Raw genomic sequence first — 17388 nt, 5'->3', positions numbered from 1 at the left:
GTGACGCGGCCTCTCGGTTTGCATTAAAATAGTAATAATATTTTTTTTTCTTTTTGAGGGCATCAAAGCCTGCCCTCGCGTTAAATTCGTGGTTGCGTTATATTCGTGCAAATACGGTACCATATTTACATGAATGTAGGTCGACCCATTCTTCAGTTTTTGAAAATCTGAAGCGGGGCGGTCGACCTATAATTGAAAAAAAAAACATTCCACCACCGACAAAAATGAAACAATTGCAATATCAGGAACACCTCGACTTGTTACGATTTCAGCCGGCACTACCTGTAGCATTGCGCCATTTTGTGCGCTCATTTTACAAGTTCTTTTTTCTTTGTAGGACCGAGTGTTTTTTATAGTGATTCGCTAATTAGCCCAAATGTATGATGGTGACGGTGCACGGTGCACCGTTCGTGCCGCCACCCACTTGATAAAGGAGCCACTCCAGAATGGCCGCTAACAGCCTCACTTCCCGCTGCTTCTTTTCCCAGTTTTTCACACGATTCACAGTCACAAGTTGTTTGATTGAGTGTCAAGATTATGCTGGAGCACCAACTATGTTTTTCTGTACTAACGTGCATGATTCAGGCAGTTTAGGCTTTTGGTGCTCGTTTATGGCCATTCCTCATCCAGAAGCAACCAACAACTGCGCTGCTGGACGCAAGTTCGACCTGCCATTGCAGACACTAGTGGTGTCTGCAACAGCGCAGGATCTTAACTGCGATGGCAAGCAAAGAGGCTTCCGCAGGCCAAAGTCTGCAGAGGTTGGGATGCCTTCCAGGGTTGGAGGTCAGGCTAGCAACGTACGCCGCACAAGTGTGCAATCGGTGCCTACCGGTGACGTGCAATGCGATCACCGAGCAAGTGCTGAAGATTGTAATGAACGCCTTCCTGGAGACACACGGGCGTCCCAGTGACCTTCCAAGAAGCCAGCAGACGTGGGTAAACGACCAGGCATTTCTACGTTCCAAGAGCCTATTGGGCTCCAGGAAGCCCAAGGACAAGCGTCAATGGCGAAAAGAAAGTGCTGGTCAGCGACCTTCCAAGAGGCCCGCCGACGTGGGAAGAAGACTAGCAACTCGGCCTTCCAAGGATCTTACAGTGGCCCACAAGGTCAATGCATCCTCTCCCGCACTTCCCAGGCGGACCCCTCCTGTCGGGAGCCCCGCACCCAATTACCTTCCCTTTGGAAGAGGAAGCCGCGGCAATCATGGATGCACGCCGCGCCGACCCCTTTGGGGGACAAGCGGAGACGTCTTTGGGACAGCTGGTCTGCATGGTGTTGGTAGCGTGTGGGGGGAGAGACAGGAGCGTGTCGCTGTGTGGGGGGGAGGAGCTGACATAGCTCGCCGAAATCCCTACGTGGGAAATGTAGGGAACAGAATCCCAGTTAAAAGAAGCAGACTTCTTCGGGACTCCTGTCTTCTGATGCTGTTTTTCGACCCTGTACAAATGTAAAGTAAACCCGTTGTCAAAAGCGGCCCTGCTTCCGAGCTCCTTCTGCCTGATGTCCTGGTCGGCGCCTGGCTCCAGCGGAGCCCGACAACAAGGACAACCCCGGAGCTGTTACAAGATGTGGTTGATGCGGTCACTTGCAAAGTGCGAGACTTCGTTGGACGACGCAGACGACGTGCTTTGAGAACGTAGCAGTGATGTCGCGGACAGAGCGAGAAAGACATAGAGCAGCTTCAGTTGTCCCGCCTCCAGCGCGACCTTGCTAGTTTCAATCACCCTTGGGCATCTCAAGCGCCTCGCACGTGCATGCACAGCCAAAGCACACCAGAAGGCACCGAGCGCATGCTGGAGATACCCTGTGGTTCTCACACATTCGCCATAAAATGCGCCTCTGAAGATTTTTTTTTTTTGTGCTGATGCGCAATGTGGGGGGGTTGACTTACAGTCGAGTCGACTCACAATCATGTAAATATGGTACTGTGGGTAGGATGCAATAGGAAAAGAAAGGCACGAAAAGGTGAATGTCTAGAGGCATTGGTGAAAGGACAAGATTGGGGGAGAGTGAAGGAAGAGTGTAGGGAACATTCGTGGATGAAAACTAGTATCGGGGGATGCCAACACCCTGGGGATTTGTATATTTGTGGACAGGAATTAATTCTAGAGAGGAGAACACAGAGCCCATAACATGCATGAGAGACATCAAGGAAATCGGAAAAGACCGTGAAATACTAATCATGGGAGACACAACTGATCACTTGGACATATTCGATGGTTTCATGGATGTGACAGGAAGAATGCTACAGGAGTTATGCGGGACCTTAGATCTGCTGCTGGTAAATGCACAAATCAAATGTGAGGAAAAAGTAATATGGGAGCGGAACAACTCTCAGTCGACAACAGACTGCTGTATAACGTCCCACAAATTGTAAGGCTTAGGGAGTGACCACAAATAAATTAAGGTTAATTTTGGTAGGACACAACCAGAACCAAAAATTAAGAAATAAGGAGACAATATAGATTTTAGTGACACACAGCTGAAGGAAATATCATAATGAATTGAGGACACAGTAGCCGCACAAGCAGATAGAGTGGTAGCACAATGCAGGCACGTATCCAGAGGGGGGGCCCATGGGGCCCACGCCCACCCCGAAATCTTCCATTGTGCATAAATAATTTATAAAAAAAAATAACTAAGCAGTGTAAACTAATGAAACTTTCTGGGAATACTCTCTAAATCAGGGGTGGCCAAACCACGGCTCGCGAGCCGCATGCGGCTCTTTGCCGGTCACGGTGCATTCGCACCCTCAAAGAGGGTGCGAACGTGAAGAAGTGTGAGAATGGCCAGTAAGGAGGCCAGAAAGTCCAAGGAATCCGGGAGGGGGGGGGGAGGGTTAGCTAAAGAATGCTATTGCCACAAAAGTAAGAGAAAATGCGAGTGCCGCTGTTGCCACAGCATCCCAACTCCTGGCTGCCGAAGCTGCAGAGCGACCAGCAACAAAACAGGTGCCTGCCACCTCCACCACCACCATTGCTGTGCCACCGCCAGGATTGCAGGCAGCGACAGCACGATGCTTCTGTGGCGTCACCGGGCGGAAATCAAGGGACCACTTTCTAGAACGCGGTACACAGACCGGTCAGAGACACGCTCTAGACACCTGTATTCACACAGGGCAGGGTTTGTTGCAGTGCAATTTGGAGAAGTTCAAGGTGCTGCCTCTCACCTGTCGGGGTGTGACAGAGCACGACGCAGTTGGCCAGCTTGTTGACAGCCTGGCCTCCCGGACCACTCCCGTGGACAAACTGTTCGACGATGTCTTCGTCTTTCAGGACTGGGACTCTGGATCGGTCGACGGAGTGCTTGCTCCGCATCGAGCCACGGAGCAGGAGCCGTGCTGCCGAGGTCCCGGCCGCTCGCAGCACTCCGGTAAGCATGTCATACGAGCCGCCTCTTTTCAAGGAAGGCCTTGCCCTTCTGCAAAGGTCATGCGGAACAACGGTCAACAGACATTCGTAACCGTAGCATTAGATTTTGAATGTACAAATCAATCCCGCTTCAGACAAGCCGCAAGATCAGCGCTTCAATTGGTTTAAACAAATTGTGAAATGTGAAGATAGGTAGCACTAATACCATAAGCTTCTAATGTCGACGTATAGAATGGCTTGGACTTTGAAACGAATAGGAGACTACTGTAAAACACCGAGCAAGCGCCCACTCAATATTTGAAGATAATCGCAAAAAAAATAAGGGATGGGCGCATGTGAGGTCATCAATCTTACATATATCAGGGTTCATACAGAATGTCTGATGCAAAATTCAAGGACTTTTCAAGGATTTCAAGGGCATCAGAATACAAAATTCAAGGAAGGTTCAAAGAAATTTATTCATAGACAGGAGTTAGGAAATAAGCTACTTTTTGGCAAAAATTTCTCGTTCCATAGCAGCTATAGCTGCTTTCTTTTCTTTTACTGTTTGCTGAAAACTATTGGCCTTGGCCAAAAGTGTCAAGTCATTCTTCGCCTCAGCATCTTCTGAGAAGCAATCTGCCGACTCCAGCAGGCACTTGAGAGTTTTCTGGAGTTTCAACTTCTCATGCATTCTCTCCAGCTCCATTTCAACTGCTTTTCTCTTCAAAATTTTCTGCTCAAAGGCTACTTTTTTCTTGCGCTCTTCTAAGTATGCAGCGTACTTCCGCCTTGATAGGCGTACAGAGGACTTTAACTCCTTCGACAGTGGAATATTGAGCAGGCCACCGTGGTTTTTGAGGGCATCGAAGATGATCAGCTGAGAAACATAAAATCTCTGCCAAGTTTTCAAAAACAATCTGCTTGTTACCTCTAAAGCCCCTTTCGACGGAAGCTTGCCAATGACTGAGCAGAAGGAGCACCTTTAGTGCTTCCCATAGTGTGGAAAAGGAAGTGTCGTATTTCATCAGGTGCACAATTAAAGAACTTATCAATACGCTCTTGGCTTCTTTTGTAGCCTTGCAGTTCATATCGGAACTCGTGACAAAAAATTAACATACTGCCCACAAACCTGCTCTCTCTTACGCTCAGAAAGAAGTTCTGCATCGATAAGGCAATTCAAAAGAACTTTGAGTTTTCCAAGGCATTTTCTGTTTTCAACCTTTCCCTGGGATCAAAGCAGGATAGCCCTCTGATAATTGTGTACTTGAGAGGACTTTTTCCAAGAAGCTTCAATGTCACTAACTAGAAACTTGCGACACTCAGATCCAAGCTCAAGAATACATTTAGGGCTCGCCTTGCTGTTTTTCAGTATTTTCTCCGCTGCGCATCCCGACAGGAGCTCTAGGAGTAGTGAGACGACACAGCCTTCATTGTCTACAGAATCTCGGCTTCAGCAACCATCTAGTGCTTCCAAGAATCCGTGTCAAGGGCCAAGAGGTACTTGCACCTGCACGTTGGTGCCTGGGCATATCCGGCGCCAAGTCCGATGCTAGTAGATAAGAGGTGATAGACGAGCTGGAAGCAGCTGACTCGGCTTCAGATTGATGCTTTGCGCTTTTTAAATGACTTTTCAAAGTGCTTTCACCCATTATGGCGACATCAATTGACTCTCGACAAATCGCAAACTTCGCTCAGAAGAAGTCGTTCATATCAGGGCTCACCCACTGGCGATAGTCTTTGTGTTCCAGTCAAGAACGCTAGAACTTACACTTTCGACCCGGCATTTTGGCTTTCAATCTTGAGTGAAAGTGTCTCACGCACACCAACACGATCCTCAACACACTCAACAAAAAGCAAAAATGGCGATGACACGGGACGCCTTGGATTGGATTGGCTTTATCCTTTAGAACAAACGACATGCCGTGTTGCCAGACGACGCGGCCCCATTTACGCATTTGTTGGAGGATTTTCAAGGAATACAAGGATCGTTTCAACTTTCAAGAATATTTAAGGTCCCTTGAAAGGCTTCTAATGAAATCCAGGGTATTCAAGAATTGCAAGATGTACGAACCCTGATATATAGACCAACACGCGGTTCTGACGTCACGCAGCTGCAGAGGCGCTGTCGCCGGCACTGTGCATGCGCTGATGCTTCACCTCACGCGAATTCAGTTTCTGCGCACGTGCCCACACCTGGTGTGGGCAAACGCGGGCTTGTTTGTAAACAGCGTATCGGTCTATATGTACCGTGCATATTTTTTCAATGTTTCAAATTTTGGGAGTGGGCAATTAGTGCAGAATGGGCAGATGCATGGTATTCTACAGTATGTGGCAACTTAAAATATTATATTTGAATATTTCAAAGTTTTGAGAATAATATGAAACATGTTTTGAAAATATTGCGAAACAGCCGACTCTTTTGACTGTAATATTAGAAGATTAATTTACAAATCATACCTGCGACAGATGAGCTGTACTATCAGAATAATTGTGCTTCATTTGTCTCAAACAAATTTTGTAATATAGGGTATGTATCAGAGTATCTTAAAATGTTCTACTGTCGACGCGTAGAATGGGTCACATTCAAAATCGAATCGAAGGCTATAGACAGACTCGCTGTTTACAGACAAGCTCGCGTTTGCCCACACCTGGTGCGGGCACTGCACATGCGCAGAAACCCAATTCGGAAGGAGTGAAGCGTGTGTGCACGCGCCGTGCCGTCGACAGCGCCACCGCAGCTGCGTGATGTTAAGGCCGCGTGTTGGTCTATACGCGGTCATGTCTCAGTAATATGAAAGCCATTAATATGAATACCCCCTATATAAACAATATTTTCGGGGATAAAATGGTAATTACATACATTTTAGCGTCATTATGGACACCTAACATTACAGAAGGCTCTTTGGGGGGAACAAAGGTGTCCATATTAGCGAGATATCACAGTATGGTAACTTTAAATATTATTTCTGAGTATTTCGGAGTCTCGAGAATGTTGCAAAACACACTCGAGAACAAATACCGTACAATAAAAGGCCTGGACATCAGAAAACCACAATTATGAGCCGTCATGTCGGTTTTTGTTTAGTTTTTATGCTGTCGAGTGAACATTAAAACGCTCATTTCCTTATTATAAGGCGTCTAGGGTCCTTCTACAAAAGCTGCTGCCTCTGAAAATGGGTCCCAGTTGCTCTTTAGCAGCCTTTCGTCTGGGAATCCCTGCAGTTTACCTGGAAAACATATCTTTGAATTCGAATACCAGGCTCTCTATATGTATCTATGTGTCTGGTATGTTTGCCATCTTCCATGGCAGAAGAAAATTTGTAATAGCAAAGTTGGCGACTCTTGAAGTTTCTTTAAAGACAGTACATTAACTTGTCGACCTTTAAGCACAATAAACATGACACGGCAGCTTTTAAGCACAATAAACATGACACGAAGCAGCAATTGGTGCCAAAATCAGGAAGGTGTTGCCTGGTGAACCCGTGGCACTTCCAACAAGGCTTGGTGTATGCTGGGGCCTCAGATTATAATCTATTTTTCCCAAACGGAGTGGAGTGAAGGGAGGGGTGACCGCCTGTAGTATGATATGTTTGAAAAATAGCTTGAAGCTCCAAGCTAGCCTAGCCGCATTCACACAACAAGACGGCATTCGGAAAATGGCATCGGCTGTTGTTGACTTTAGAACATGCGCTCGCATGGGCCATGGTGACGGTGACATCAGCAGATTGACTTTATCTAATGGAAGCAGGGTGTAAAGACAGGAGCAGAATGCAGCAAATCCTGGGAGTGAACATCCACGGTCCAGGGATAAACAACAAGGAAGAGAGCTACAGAAGAGTGAAAAAGAGAGCAGACGAAAGGTTAGGCGTGTTTGCTTTGCCATGATAAGCTGAAGTTGCTCGAGCGCTTGTCAACTTTACTTTGTTTTACAGAATGTGCAATTCCAGTATTTTCCTGCAAAGTAAGCTAGAAAGGAACAAGGTACAGTCATGTTTTGTTGCTTCTTTGTGCATATAAAGGCGTCACCAGTGGTATCCGCCCATCAAGACTGCCTACTGGGGACACCGATGTCCGCGCCCATGCCACGCCATTCACAAGCAGCCCCAATGCATGGGACGTTTCCCTCTAGATTATTATGTCAACTCTATGACGGAAGGAGACAGTCGTGTAGCGAGATCAAGTGCATGTTTCGGTTCTCTTGTTATGCCTTTTAATAGGCAGAATTTGGGCAAAATGCAGATGTCATAATCTAAAGCCATGGGGAAATAAAATAACCGACTAGACGACACAAAATCTCAGACGGCTAGGAAACAATTAGAATATTTCCTAACCAGCTCGCCTTCATACTTTCGCTCCTTGCAAAATCCAGACGACTGACTTTCTCCAAAGCCTAATATATTAACAAGTCTTGCACGAAAAGCTTCTTTTTGGGGGGGGGGGGGGGGGCTATCCGGTGGGCAGTTTTTCTTTCCTGGAACAAGCTGCTAAAAAACCAAACTGCCGATTATAGTATGTATGGCTGCTGCAATGGCTGTAAAGGTCTATTTAAATGGTGCATCCTTTTTCCAAGTCTAGTGTCGTGAAACTAGGTTTCGGGAAACAGATGCGCCGAATGAACACAAGTGGAAAAGACGCGCACATCCAAGAAAGGACGTGCACACTCCTCGCTCTTGGAAGAAGATTGTGCCGAAACTTCGCTGAAGCCTGTCAGTCACCCAAAAGGGAAACAAGGATGCTACAATGGCCGCTCGACATCTCCATGACGTCTAAACTTCGAGGCAGAGCAAGCTTTTGGAGGAGCCCGATTTTTGGTCCCCCCTTTCCGAGCCAAAGCTGAAAAAAAAAAAAAGAAACATGGCAGCGCGCAAATAAAAATTGGAGCCATTCTACTCGGTGAAGGGGGATGACCAGCGAAGCAGTTTAGCAGACGACACAGACATGACAGAGAATTTTGAACAAAGGTAAAAGCACATTTACTGTCTTGATCGGCGGTCATTGTGACGAAAAGTACGCTCACACATGTGCCGCCTGCTGCCGCGCTGACATTCTCGTTGCCATTCCCGCTGTTGTTCTTCAGGAGTCTGGACTATACGCGGCCTCCCCATTACGACGAGAGAAGTGAAATTGAAAATGGAGAACGGTAACCCAAGTTTCAAGGAGAATGCAGGGAATGGTGTTCCACGTGCTGCATGTGCATGCCTTCCCCATATAAAAGATTTTAAGTAAATAACCAAAATAAAGCATTGACGAACGCGCATGCAAGATGCCATTTGTTTCAGGCTTTTGCTTTAGAGCAATTACTGCTGCAGATGCTGGCACGTGCGGAGCGTGGGCACGGTGCGAGTGTAGTTTTTTGGTTACGCACATGAAAAATCCACGGAACTCTATAATAGTCCGTTACAACTCAAAGAAGTAGGGTGAGGGTAAGACGGGCCTGGGAGGAGGAAGCAGACAAAATGCTGAAGAAGAGAGAGGGAAACCTACTTTTCTCTTTAACGTTCAGTCTGCTTCCTCCTCCTCGACCCGTCTTACCCTCGCCATACCTTCTTGAGTTGCAACGGACTATAGCCATAAACAGCTTCGCTGTACAAGGTGGTGCTGGTAAGCAACGAGCAGAGAACCGGTGCTTACGGGCAGTACAGGCTGGCGGTACGGTGTATATTCTTCAACAATCGTGACGAGTGCAATCACTGCAAGGTATATATATGATGACTGGGTATATCTGAACATTTAGTGGTGCAAAAAGTTTCTGAAATACGTCGAGATAATCTGCCAGTTCTTTTTTAAAGTCTGTCTGCAGTCCTTCCTCGGTTTGGCAGGCGTAGCAAACCAAGTGAGCAAAATCCGACAAAGTTTATCGAGTTATATTAATAAGGCAAACTGTCTCTTCACACTCTGCATACTTGATATCATTTGCTGCAAAACGCTTGACATTCCCGGTGCAGGTGACAAAGTTTGCGAAATTCTAGTGAGTCAACACGTCACAATTCTCGTGCATCAAACTCGACATGGCAATAAGCCAATCAAGCAAAATCTCGGTTTCGCGAAACCACTGCACGTTGAAAAAAAGCACCGTACAAATGAAATTTAGAACCGGCGTTGGGACGTGTGTCCTGTGTGAGCGCAGTGGTCACGTCAGAACTGTTGCTCTTTTGTTTGGAATAATGCTGGAGCCTCAAAAGTTATTTTGAGTGCCAGCGACACAGAAGGAGCAGTTGGCTCAAGGCAGTGTCAGGACCATGGTGTAAGATATATACATATATTCACACACAACTTCAATGCATTATAGATTACAGGGCGGTTGTTACAAGATGGTGGAAGAGACACATCACAGGTGGCGGAGATGTTGATGTGCATCAGGAAAATGAGCATGTCCATTTTTAAAAGGCACACGACAACATTGGTTTCATGTTCATTTCTAAAAGTTGCCGAGCATGTTTTGGGCACTGGCCACGTGTGTGGCAAAAGATTCTAGGGGGTGATGAAGATATTGGTGTTGGTGTGGTGTTTGCACTCTACCTGGTGACCAATGGTCCAAAATGCGAGCTGCGCAGGGTGACCGTCAAGCTCCGGAAGACTGGCGTTCATATTGATGCCTCTATGTCAGAGGCTTACAACTCACTGCACACCGTCGCGGTTTTAGTCGCCAAAACTGCCCGTTCTAAGTACTGGTCACGGCCATTCAGCACGAAAAATCCGAACACATTCCCAGTGTCATTCGCTCGACACACCGTTGAGCAAGCAGCTCTCTTCTACTTTCGAAAAATAATAGATTTTTGGGAAATATGCAAGAGCTCTGCACATCTAACGAGAGCTTTTTGCCGTCGCGCTGAGCACAGCTTGAGCTGGCAACTGCAGGAGCCAAGATCCGCAGCATGTGCAATCTATGAAAAGTCTCCAATTAAGTGAGGCATCCCGGTACCTTTGCACAACGCAGTTACGAAGCGGAACATAATTCCTATTGTAACACACTCAGCTTTTCCGTTGCAATTACATGATGTACGAAGACACCGATCAAAACCATGCGCTAACAGCAGCCCCAAAGGATGACACTCCTTGCCACTGTCTCCACCGCCGTCCCCGCACTTCCGGTTATACTGTTTCGCCCGCGAGAAGGCAAGCAGCGGGCTGGAGTTGCGAATATAGGTGTGGACAGCGCGCACGTTGCTGATGCCAGATGAAGCCCTCTCCCCACCTCGGTTCCAAGAAGCGACGCAAGATGGCTCCTCGATATGCGGCTAATGGCACGCCGAACGCAAACCACGTTTTGCGCTTTGCGTGTGCTATTTCTCAGAAATTGCGTGCGTATGCAAAGGGTCTTTGCGCTCCTCCAAGGAAAATTCGTAATGAGAAGTTGGCCAAAGCCAAGACGAGCACAGTTAAAAAAATGGCGGCCCCCAGGACCATGGCTGCGGCCGTTTCGGTGTCGTCGTGAGCGCGACGTCGGCGGCATCCTCGGGACTGTGGTTTTCAAGACTGGACGAGATTGCACTCGGTTTGGAAAACCCAGTAAGGTGGGCAACGATCACCGGCAACTTGATGCTTGCGACGAGCGAACATTTATCGGCAAAGGTCAGTCTTGCCAAGGCGACGCATGCGAACACGACTGGTCGACTGCTCGCGTCGCATTCTCATGTTTAAACAAATGTAAAATTGTTACTCCGGACCAAAAATCTTGTTTTTTCTCAAGTTACAGCGTTTTGTGTGTGAAATAAAAATCGTGACTGTATCTTGGTGGCGTTGCAAGTGTGAGATGCTTGGGCTTTTCCGTCGCAGCGGATAAACGCTAGTCTAAAACTCTCTTGCGTCGCGTGCACTAACGCAAGCGCTAAATTTAGCGCTAGCGTGCGCTAAAATTGCGTACGTTATTCTAAAACTCCCTATTGACAAAATAGATGCGAAATGCAATCCCAGCGTGCTTTCGGTAGCTTCAATCTCCAGTTTTGGCGAAAAGGTTAACGTGTTGCACCCGCCCCTTTCTGGAGAACTCAGCCTGCCCTGCTCCCCCCCCCTCCCCCTCACTCCCTCCTCCTCCTCCTCCTCCTCCTCCTCCTCCTCCTCCTCCTCCTCCTCCTCCTCCCTCCCTCCCTCCCTGCAAAAGTGAAGTATCTATCGCCCCATCATAAAAAGAGTGACTATGTCAAACAAGCTTTGCGCAAACAGGATGATGACTAGACAGGCAGATGGGGCTATATATGAGCCATTCTTTACTAAATAGAATAAACAACAATGGCGAAGTTCCTCATTTGTTTCAGCTTATTTGGTCTTGTTAACCCCTTTGGTTTTGCAGCAAAGTGGTTAATTTGTGGAAACGTTGTTCGGTCGAGCACGAACGCCTCACTACCTCGCCAACGTCCGAAATAATGAAGTTGGCAAGAGGCACTCACCTGGAAATAAAACTGGCGCTCCTTGTCGTCCGCGAGATCCCGGTGCTTCTCGAACTCGGTCCTCAGCCTCCTCAGGTAGTACGGTTTATCCGACAGCTCCAGGTCCCGGGCGTAGCGCACCAGGCTCCGGTACAGGTTTAGAACGGCTGCCTTGCTCAGGTCCGCAGGCATCGTTACCTGGCAGATATAAACAAGCAGTGAGCTGGCCGCAGAACCACGGGATGAGCCATTGGATGAGTGCCGTCGCAGGAGCTACGCACGCGTGTTTCAAAGTCATCTCTCAGCTGCTGGAATCACGTGTGTGTGCGTCTAAAGCAAAGTGAAACTATGCAACTGCTTTGTAGATTGAAAACAACTAGGTAGGATAGAAGTACTGTAGTAGTTGTAAGCTGAAACGTTGGTCTCGGCCTCCTTCGTCTCGGCTGCACTGCCCCGTGCCGCCTGTGCTGCCTGTGCTCTGCACCACAGTTCTCTGCACCATCTGCTCTGCACGCTGTGCACCATAGAGCCAATAGAGCTCTGCACGCGGTTTCGGCATGGAGAAATGAATAAGGGCGGTAGCCTGCGCCACGTAGCCTAAAACTATTTTGCGTTTTTTTATATATATTTTGTTTTAAATAAATTCATTTTGTACAATATAGCACTTTTCCAGACCTTTCCTAATAATATTTTGCAGTTTCGCGCTTACAAATATTGTGTGAACATTTTCTCCTCAAAATCTGGGAAATTTTCAGATAAAATTGGGGGAAGTAGCAGGTGTCGGTGTTCCGGCAGTTCCGGTGTTCTGATCTCTCGTTGTGAACTTGTGATCGTTGTTCCGCGTGTTTTCGCTCAGTTCATGTGTTTTTTCTTTTTTTTTTCTTTTTTTTCTGATATTTGAGGTTTTAAACCGTTCTCCAATCAATAACCAAGCATGCGGATCTGCTGTGCTCCCGGCTGTCGCAGCAGTTACGTCAAACAGCCATCGAAAAGGGCCTTATTGAAAAGTGACGAGAAGCGCCACTTGTTTACCGCTCCGAAGGATGCTGCACTCCTGAAAGTATGGCAGAATGCGATCCCTGGGAAAAAGTTCACGCTCACATCAAAACACTACCTATGCGACTTGCATTTTCAGCCCGACGACATTAATCGTCATTACTCGCACATCATCAATGGGCAGACGATTCTTATAGACAGGGGCCAATGGACATTGAAAAAAGATGCTGTGCCATGTCTGTTTCCGAATGCCCCCGCGCATCCCTCGAAACCAACCGCGAAGAGCAGCAAACGGAAGGCCTTCGCCGATCGAAGCGTTACTCAGGCTGGAGCCAGCTCTGATGTGACAATTACAGATGAACCCGAAGCTGACGACGATGACAGCAACCCAACAGACAAGTGCACCAACGTTTCCGACATCTGTTCCGGAATTTCAGGATCACGGTCGCCTGTCGAAGGATGGTCACTTCAAAGGACACCCGAGGATCACGTGATTTTCTACAAGCTTGTGGAGAAGCAAGGTGTAGTTTCTGTGACGAGGGCTGTCACGTTCAGAAAGGATCTCCCTCTAGTTGTTAGCGTAGGAGGAAAGTTGGTGCCAGAGGCAAGCTATAGGAGTCCAAGTACGACTCGGCCATGCATATCAACCCTCGAAGAATTGAGAGTTTTCTTGGGCTATATTGATTCCCTCAAAGTGTGCGCTGGATGCCCCCTGGAACTATTTCAAACTGTCACATCCTTAACAACAGCCGTCGGGAATGGTGACATGTGGCGCAGAAAGACATGCATGGTGCTTTCAGAACAGACTACCTGTCGAGGTTGCGTGCTCACACGAAAGGTGTTCCGCGAAAGAGAAAAAAAAGACACTCTTCAAAACAGACAACCTCCCAACGGAAGCCTCGTTTGCTTGTGAAAATTACTGCGGAGAAAGGTCATCCGTGAAAACTTTCCGTGAAAAGGCACAAAGAGAGGTGGAAACCCGTAGCGTCAGTTTTCTGCAGTGCCAGATGAGAATATTGAAGCTGCTACTTCTGTGTTGCCATGTTCACAACAACTTGCTTTTTGCACAGCACTCGAGGCTGTCTCGGAAAAATCCGCACTAGGGAGACGGTATGCAACTGAGTGGCTTATGATGTGTCTTCTCCTGAGGATTTCTAGTCCAAAGGCTTGTAGTCTAATGTCTACAATGAACCTACTCTCCCTCCTGACTACTTTGAGGCTAAAGCAGATGATCAAGGGGGTTCCTTGACAATTTGGCTTTAAAGGTGGCCTTAGCTAATGTTGAAACTTCCCTGGCCAATAAGACGGGGCACCAGTGCTCTAGCACATTGATCCCGGATGGAGTGAAGGTGCAGAAGGCTGTCGCTTTTAATCGAGGCACCTATAGGCTTTACGGCCTTGTGGATTATGGTGACCAAGTTTGTTCTGGCACTGCTGCTGATCATGCCTTGGTAGTAATGTTTGTCCCTCTTTGTCATTGCCGGGTACGGCCCATAGCCAGTCTTGCCACAAACAATCCAGCACCTGGTGCAATCCTTGCAAGGCTTGTACTGCAGGTGATTATGAAACTAAAAATATATAATGTCATAGTAGTAGCAGTGATAAGTGTTGGTGCTATAACCAAAAAGTCAATCTGGTCATGTTTTGAAATCTCGGGAAAACTAGAAGACCCCAACCACAAGATGGAGCACCCGAGTCCATACTTCTTGTGTGACGTCCTCAGCATCATCAAACGCGTGTGAAATCGTCTCTTGCAGCACAAGTACAGCATGGTAAGTTGAATGGAGGTTAACTCTGCATTTCTCCTGCAATGGCTCGTTAGTTCTTTGACTTCCTTTTGATTCAGCAAGTTAATTTTTATGCATTATATTTCAAAACTTTCCAGATCTGGCAGCACAAGATAAACTTCAACCAGTACTCGACTGTCTGCAAGGCTGGTGCCAACGAGCCAAATCAAGTAGTGCCGGAACTTACTCGGGAACATGTCAGCCTCGACAACTTACGAAAGATGAACGTCAGTTTCCAGCCTTCTGCTATGTTTCGTTTGGTTTTGAAGACAGGAATAACTTGTTTTGTTTTGCTTCTTTTTTTTTGGCGCTTCTTTAGAGTGGTCAGGACTTTCGGAGGTGATGAAGATCACCCAACTGTTGTGAGCTTCTCACACATCTATTGCCTCCTGGGAACCTGATGGGGGAACAATGGCTGTTCTTGCCTCCGTAGAACAGACAATAATCGCAAAAAAGAAAATGAAAATTGAATTGGGGCACGATAAACTTGAAGCTTGCCTCCAAAGTAAACTTGCTCAGACTTGTAGTTCTGCAGATGAAAAACCTGACCAGATACATTATCATGCTTACATGGACACATTGGCGCAAGCCTGTGTTATATACTGCATGTGTGGCTATCTGGTGTGCTCGGTTGGTAAACACAACAGCTTTGGACATGTGTAACCGAGCTTTTAGCAAGGGCCAACCTAGCACCATTAACACAAAGAAATCGTCATTCTCGTCTCAAGCTCTTGTTTCAATTAATTAAAGTTATAGGTCATTATAAAATTGATATATCTCAACTAGTTTCCTTTTCTTCTGGATATGCGACCAGACAGAGGCATGACTTAACTATAACTCCTTTCCGCGCACGCAATAATTGCTTCAAATATTCTTTTTTTCCAAAAACAATAATCGATTGGAATAACCTTACTAATGATGTAGTTTTGCAGCCATCATTGACATTATTTGCCTCCCACCTTTGTTAATATTGTTTTGTCTCTGTTTTTTTTTTTAATTTCTTTATGTTACATTTTTGTCCTTTTGTGCCAGCTATGTATCTGTACTTTCACATTGTAAACCCACCCTGCTAAAATCCCTGCTAGGGGATTGCAGTATTGATAAATAAATAAAATAAAAAAGTGTGAGCCCTGCGTGAGAGATGTTCATGCAGTGTGGAATTGGTACTCGGAAGCTTATCTCTTGCTCGAGAGGGAGTTGAAGGAGTTGAAGAGGGAAGCCTAAAACGCCCTTCATGCAGAATGTTTCTCATGCTCAAAAATGTTGAGGGAAAGATTGCTTCCACACTGAAAGCTGAAGACCTTTGCGGTGACATGATGTGGAACCTGCTTGACGCACTAGAGGAATGTGTGATCGTGAGGTGGGGTGTGACAACCACAAGGGTGTTCACTGCTTATCTTTTTCTGTATTTTGTGATTTTGCACCTTCACTTTTCTGCCTAAGACACATCACGAAAGCTCAGCGTGTCGGTGAAGGTTGCAACTGCCAGAAAGAAGGCGAAGTGTATTTTGTGCCTTCACAGAAAAAGGGGGAGATGGGGGGGGGGGGGGGGGGGGGCAGAATACAATACCTGAAAATTTCATTCTTTTAGGACGTATTAAATAAACACAAAAATATCATCTCCTGCAGAACTGCTGATGGATGGCGTGAGAAAGTTTTGTTTCTTTTACTAAACTATATTTTCTGGGATAAAATAATTTTGACATGTCGGAACCATCAAAGGTGAAACCTTTTGAACTTTTAATGCTGAAATTTTGTAAACAATGTGGTTGTGGTTTCTTGTGGTGAGTGCAGTGTTTAATTTATGTGCTTTATGTAACCCTTCAAAGGATTATTTTGTAGAATCTGAAACTTCACGTTCCATCCTTTTTCACTCCTATAAATATTTGGTGGAAAAGGTGGCCTTCCAGAGTAGCGTCCTTGGTCAAAAGGTCTCGGAAAGACTTCACATGTCTGCTCTTGTAAATAGTTTGTATAAATATTTTGATTTGTGAATGTATTAAAATTGTGACGAGATTACTTAAAATGAGTCTGGGTTGTGAGTCAGTGAGTTTAATGCTGTTACTACTGTGATTGAAACAAAACAGAGTGACAATGAAAAGTGTTTTCTGATCCACTGGGTAACTGAAGTGTACAAAGAGAGTCCTGAAAGCAGGATGTTGCAAAGTCGCTAAGGAACTTTCTCGCTCGAGAGGTTTGCAAAGCGAGGTCGACAGAGTAAAAGGTAACCTTTATTTACGATGGAAAAGCTGACCAATTATATAAAAAAAACTTTCGGTTTTCGTTTTTTACGGCATTGCAAAAAAAAAAAAAAAAAATACCGTTTCGCTTGAGGGTTTTTACAACGTGTAATGCACTTTTTCCACAGGTTCTGGAATGAAAACCGATGTTCCCGTCTAGGAAAGCGAAAGCCTCGTGTCAGACCAGAGCTTGCAGTGTGCACGCAGGTTCTCTGCACAGTCCTCTCGAATCGGCGATTTTTAAAATTGTGGATTTACAGCTTGAGAGCAGCTGATCGTTACAAAACCAATCCACGCAAGCGGAGGATTGGCAACGAATCCGGCGAAGTAGCAGACGATGCGGGGAGAGCCGATCTATCACCCTCACAGCGACGGCAGCGCCTCCATTGCAGCGAGCCGCACCGCCGCACTTCTCCGGTGAAGGAAAGCCGCTCGAGTTTCCAAACTAAAAAGCGTATGTAGCGGTGTGCAGCTCTGGCAGTGTCTGGCGTGGTCTATTATAATATTGTGTGGCTAAGGGGAGGTTCACCTTTCCGCAAGAGTTATTCAACAGAATTAAGAAAAACACCGACTAGGTGGCGCGATTCACCGCTCAATTAAAATGGTTCAACTATTTGCCTTGGTCTAGTTCTGGTCATATTC

The 17388-nt window shown here is 46.5% G+C and overlaps 2 protein-coding genes and 1 non-coding gene across 5 annotated transcripts in view; 2 read left to right on the top strand and 1 right to left on the bottom strand.

The window, feature by feature from the left end:
• The window catches only part of LOC115332493 (mitochondrial translation release factor in rescue), a 31939-nt gene extending 19737 nt beyond the window's left edge, over positions 1-12202 (bottom strand). Inside the window, exons 1-2 of one of the 3 annotated variants that reach the window (XM_040502898.2) lie at positions 12005-12202; positions 11745-11921 (exon numbers count right to left, since the gene is read on the bottom strand). In XM_040502898.2, the coding sequence (XP_040358832.1) occupies positions 11745-11915 (171 nt within the window). In that variant the 5' untranslated portion in view covers positions 11916-11921; positions 12005-12202. Of the gene's footprint in view, positions 1-3173; positions 3425-11744; positions 11922-12004 lie in introns of those variants that run through there. The other 2 variants (XM_040502899.2, XM_042293818.1) reach the window with 2 other exon arrangements.
• Positions 12203-12501: 299 nt separating this feature from the next.
• On the top strand, positions 12502-13652 carry LOC121837972. Its single transcript, XM_042293915.1, has one exon. It carries the CDS (start codon positions 12658-12660, stop codon positions 13630-13632), a length of 975 nt encoding a protein of 324 aa, XP_042149849.1. The 5' UTR covers positions 12502-12657; the 3' UTR covers positions 13633-13652.
• A 697-nt stretch (positions 13653-14349) lies between these two features.
• LOC115332492 lies at positions 14350-16045 on the top strand. Its single transcript, XR_006078374.1, has 3 exons — positions 14350-14491; positions 14605-15163; positions 15629-16045. It is a non-coding gene; the product is annotated as an uncharacterized LOC115332492 (transcript).
• The last annotated feature ends 1343 nt before the right edge of the window (positions 16046-17388 follow it).

The sequence above is a fragment of the Ixodes scapularis genome, unplaced genomic scaffold, assembly GCF_016920785.2.
Source record: "Ixodes scapularis isolate PalLabHiFi unplaced genomic scaffold, ASM1692078v2 PGA_scaffold5__190_contigs__length_132052651, whole genome shotgun sequence".
In the NCBI taxonomy this organism is placed as follows: Eukaryota; Metazoa; Arthropoda; class Arachnida; order Ixodida; family Ixodidae; genus Ixodes; species Ixodes scapularis.
The sequence above is the reverse complement of the archived record's forward strand: the minus strand, read 5'-3'. Positions and strand labels throughout refer to the sequence as shown.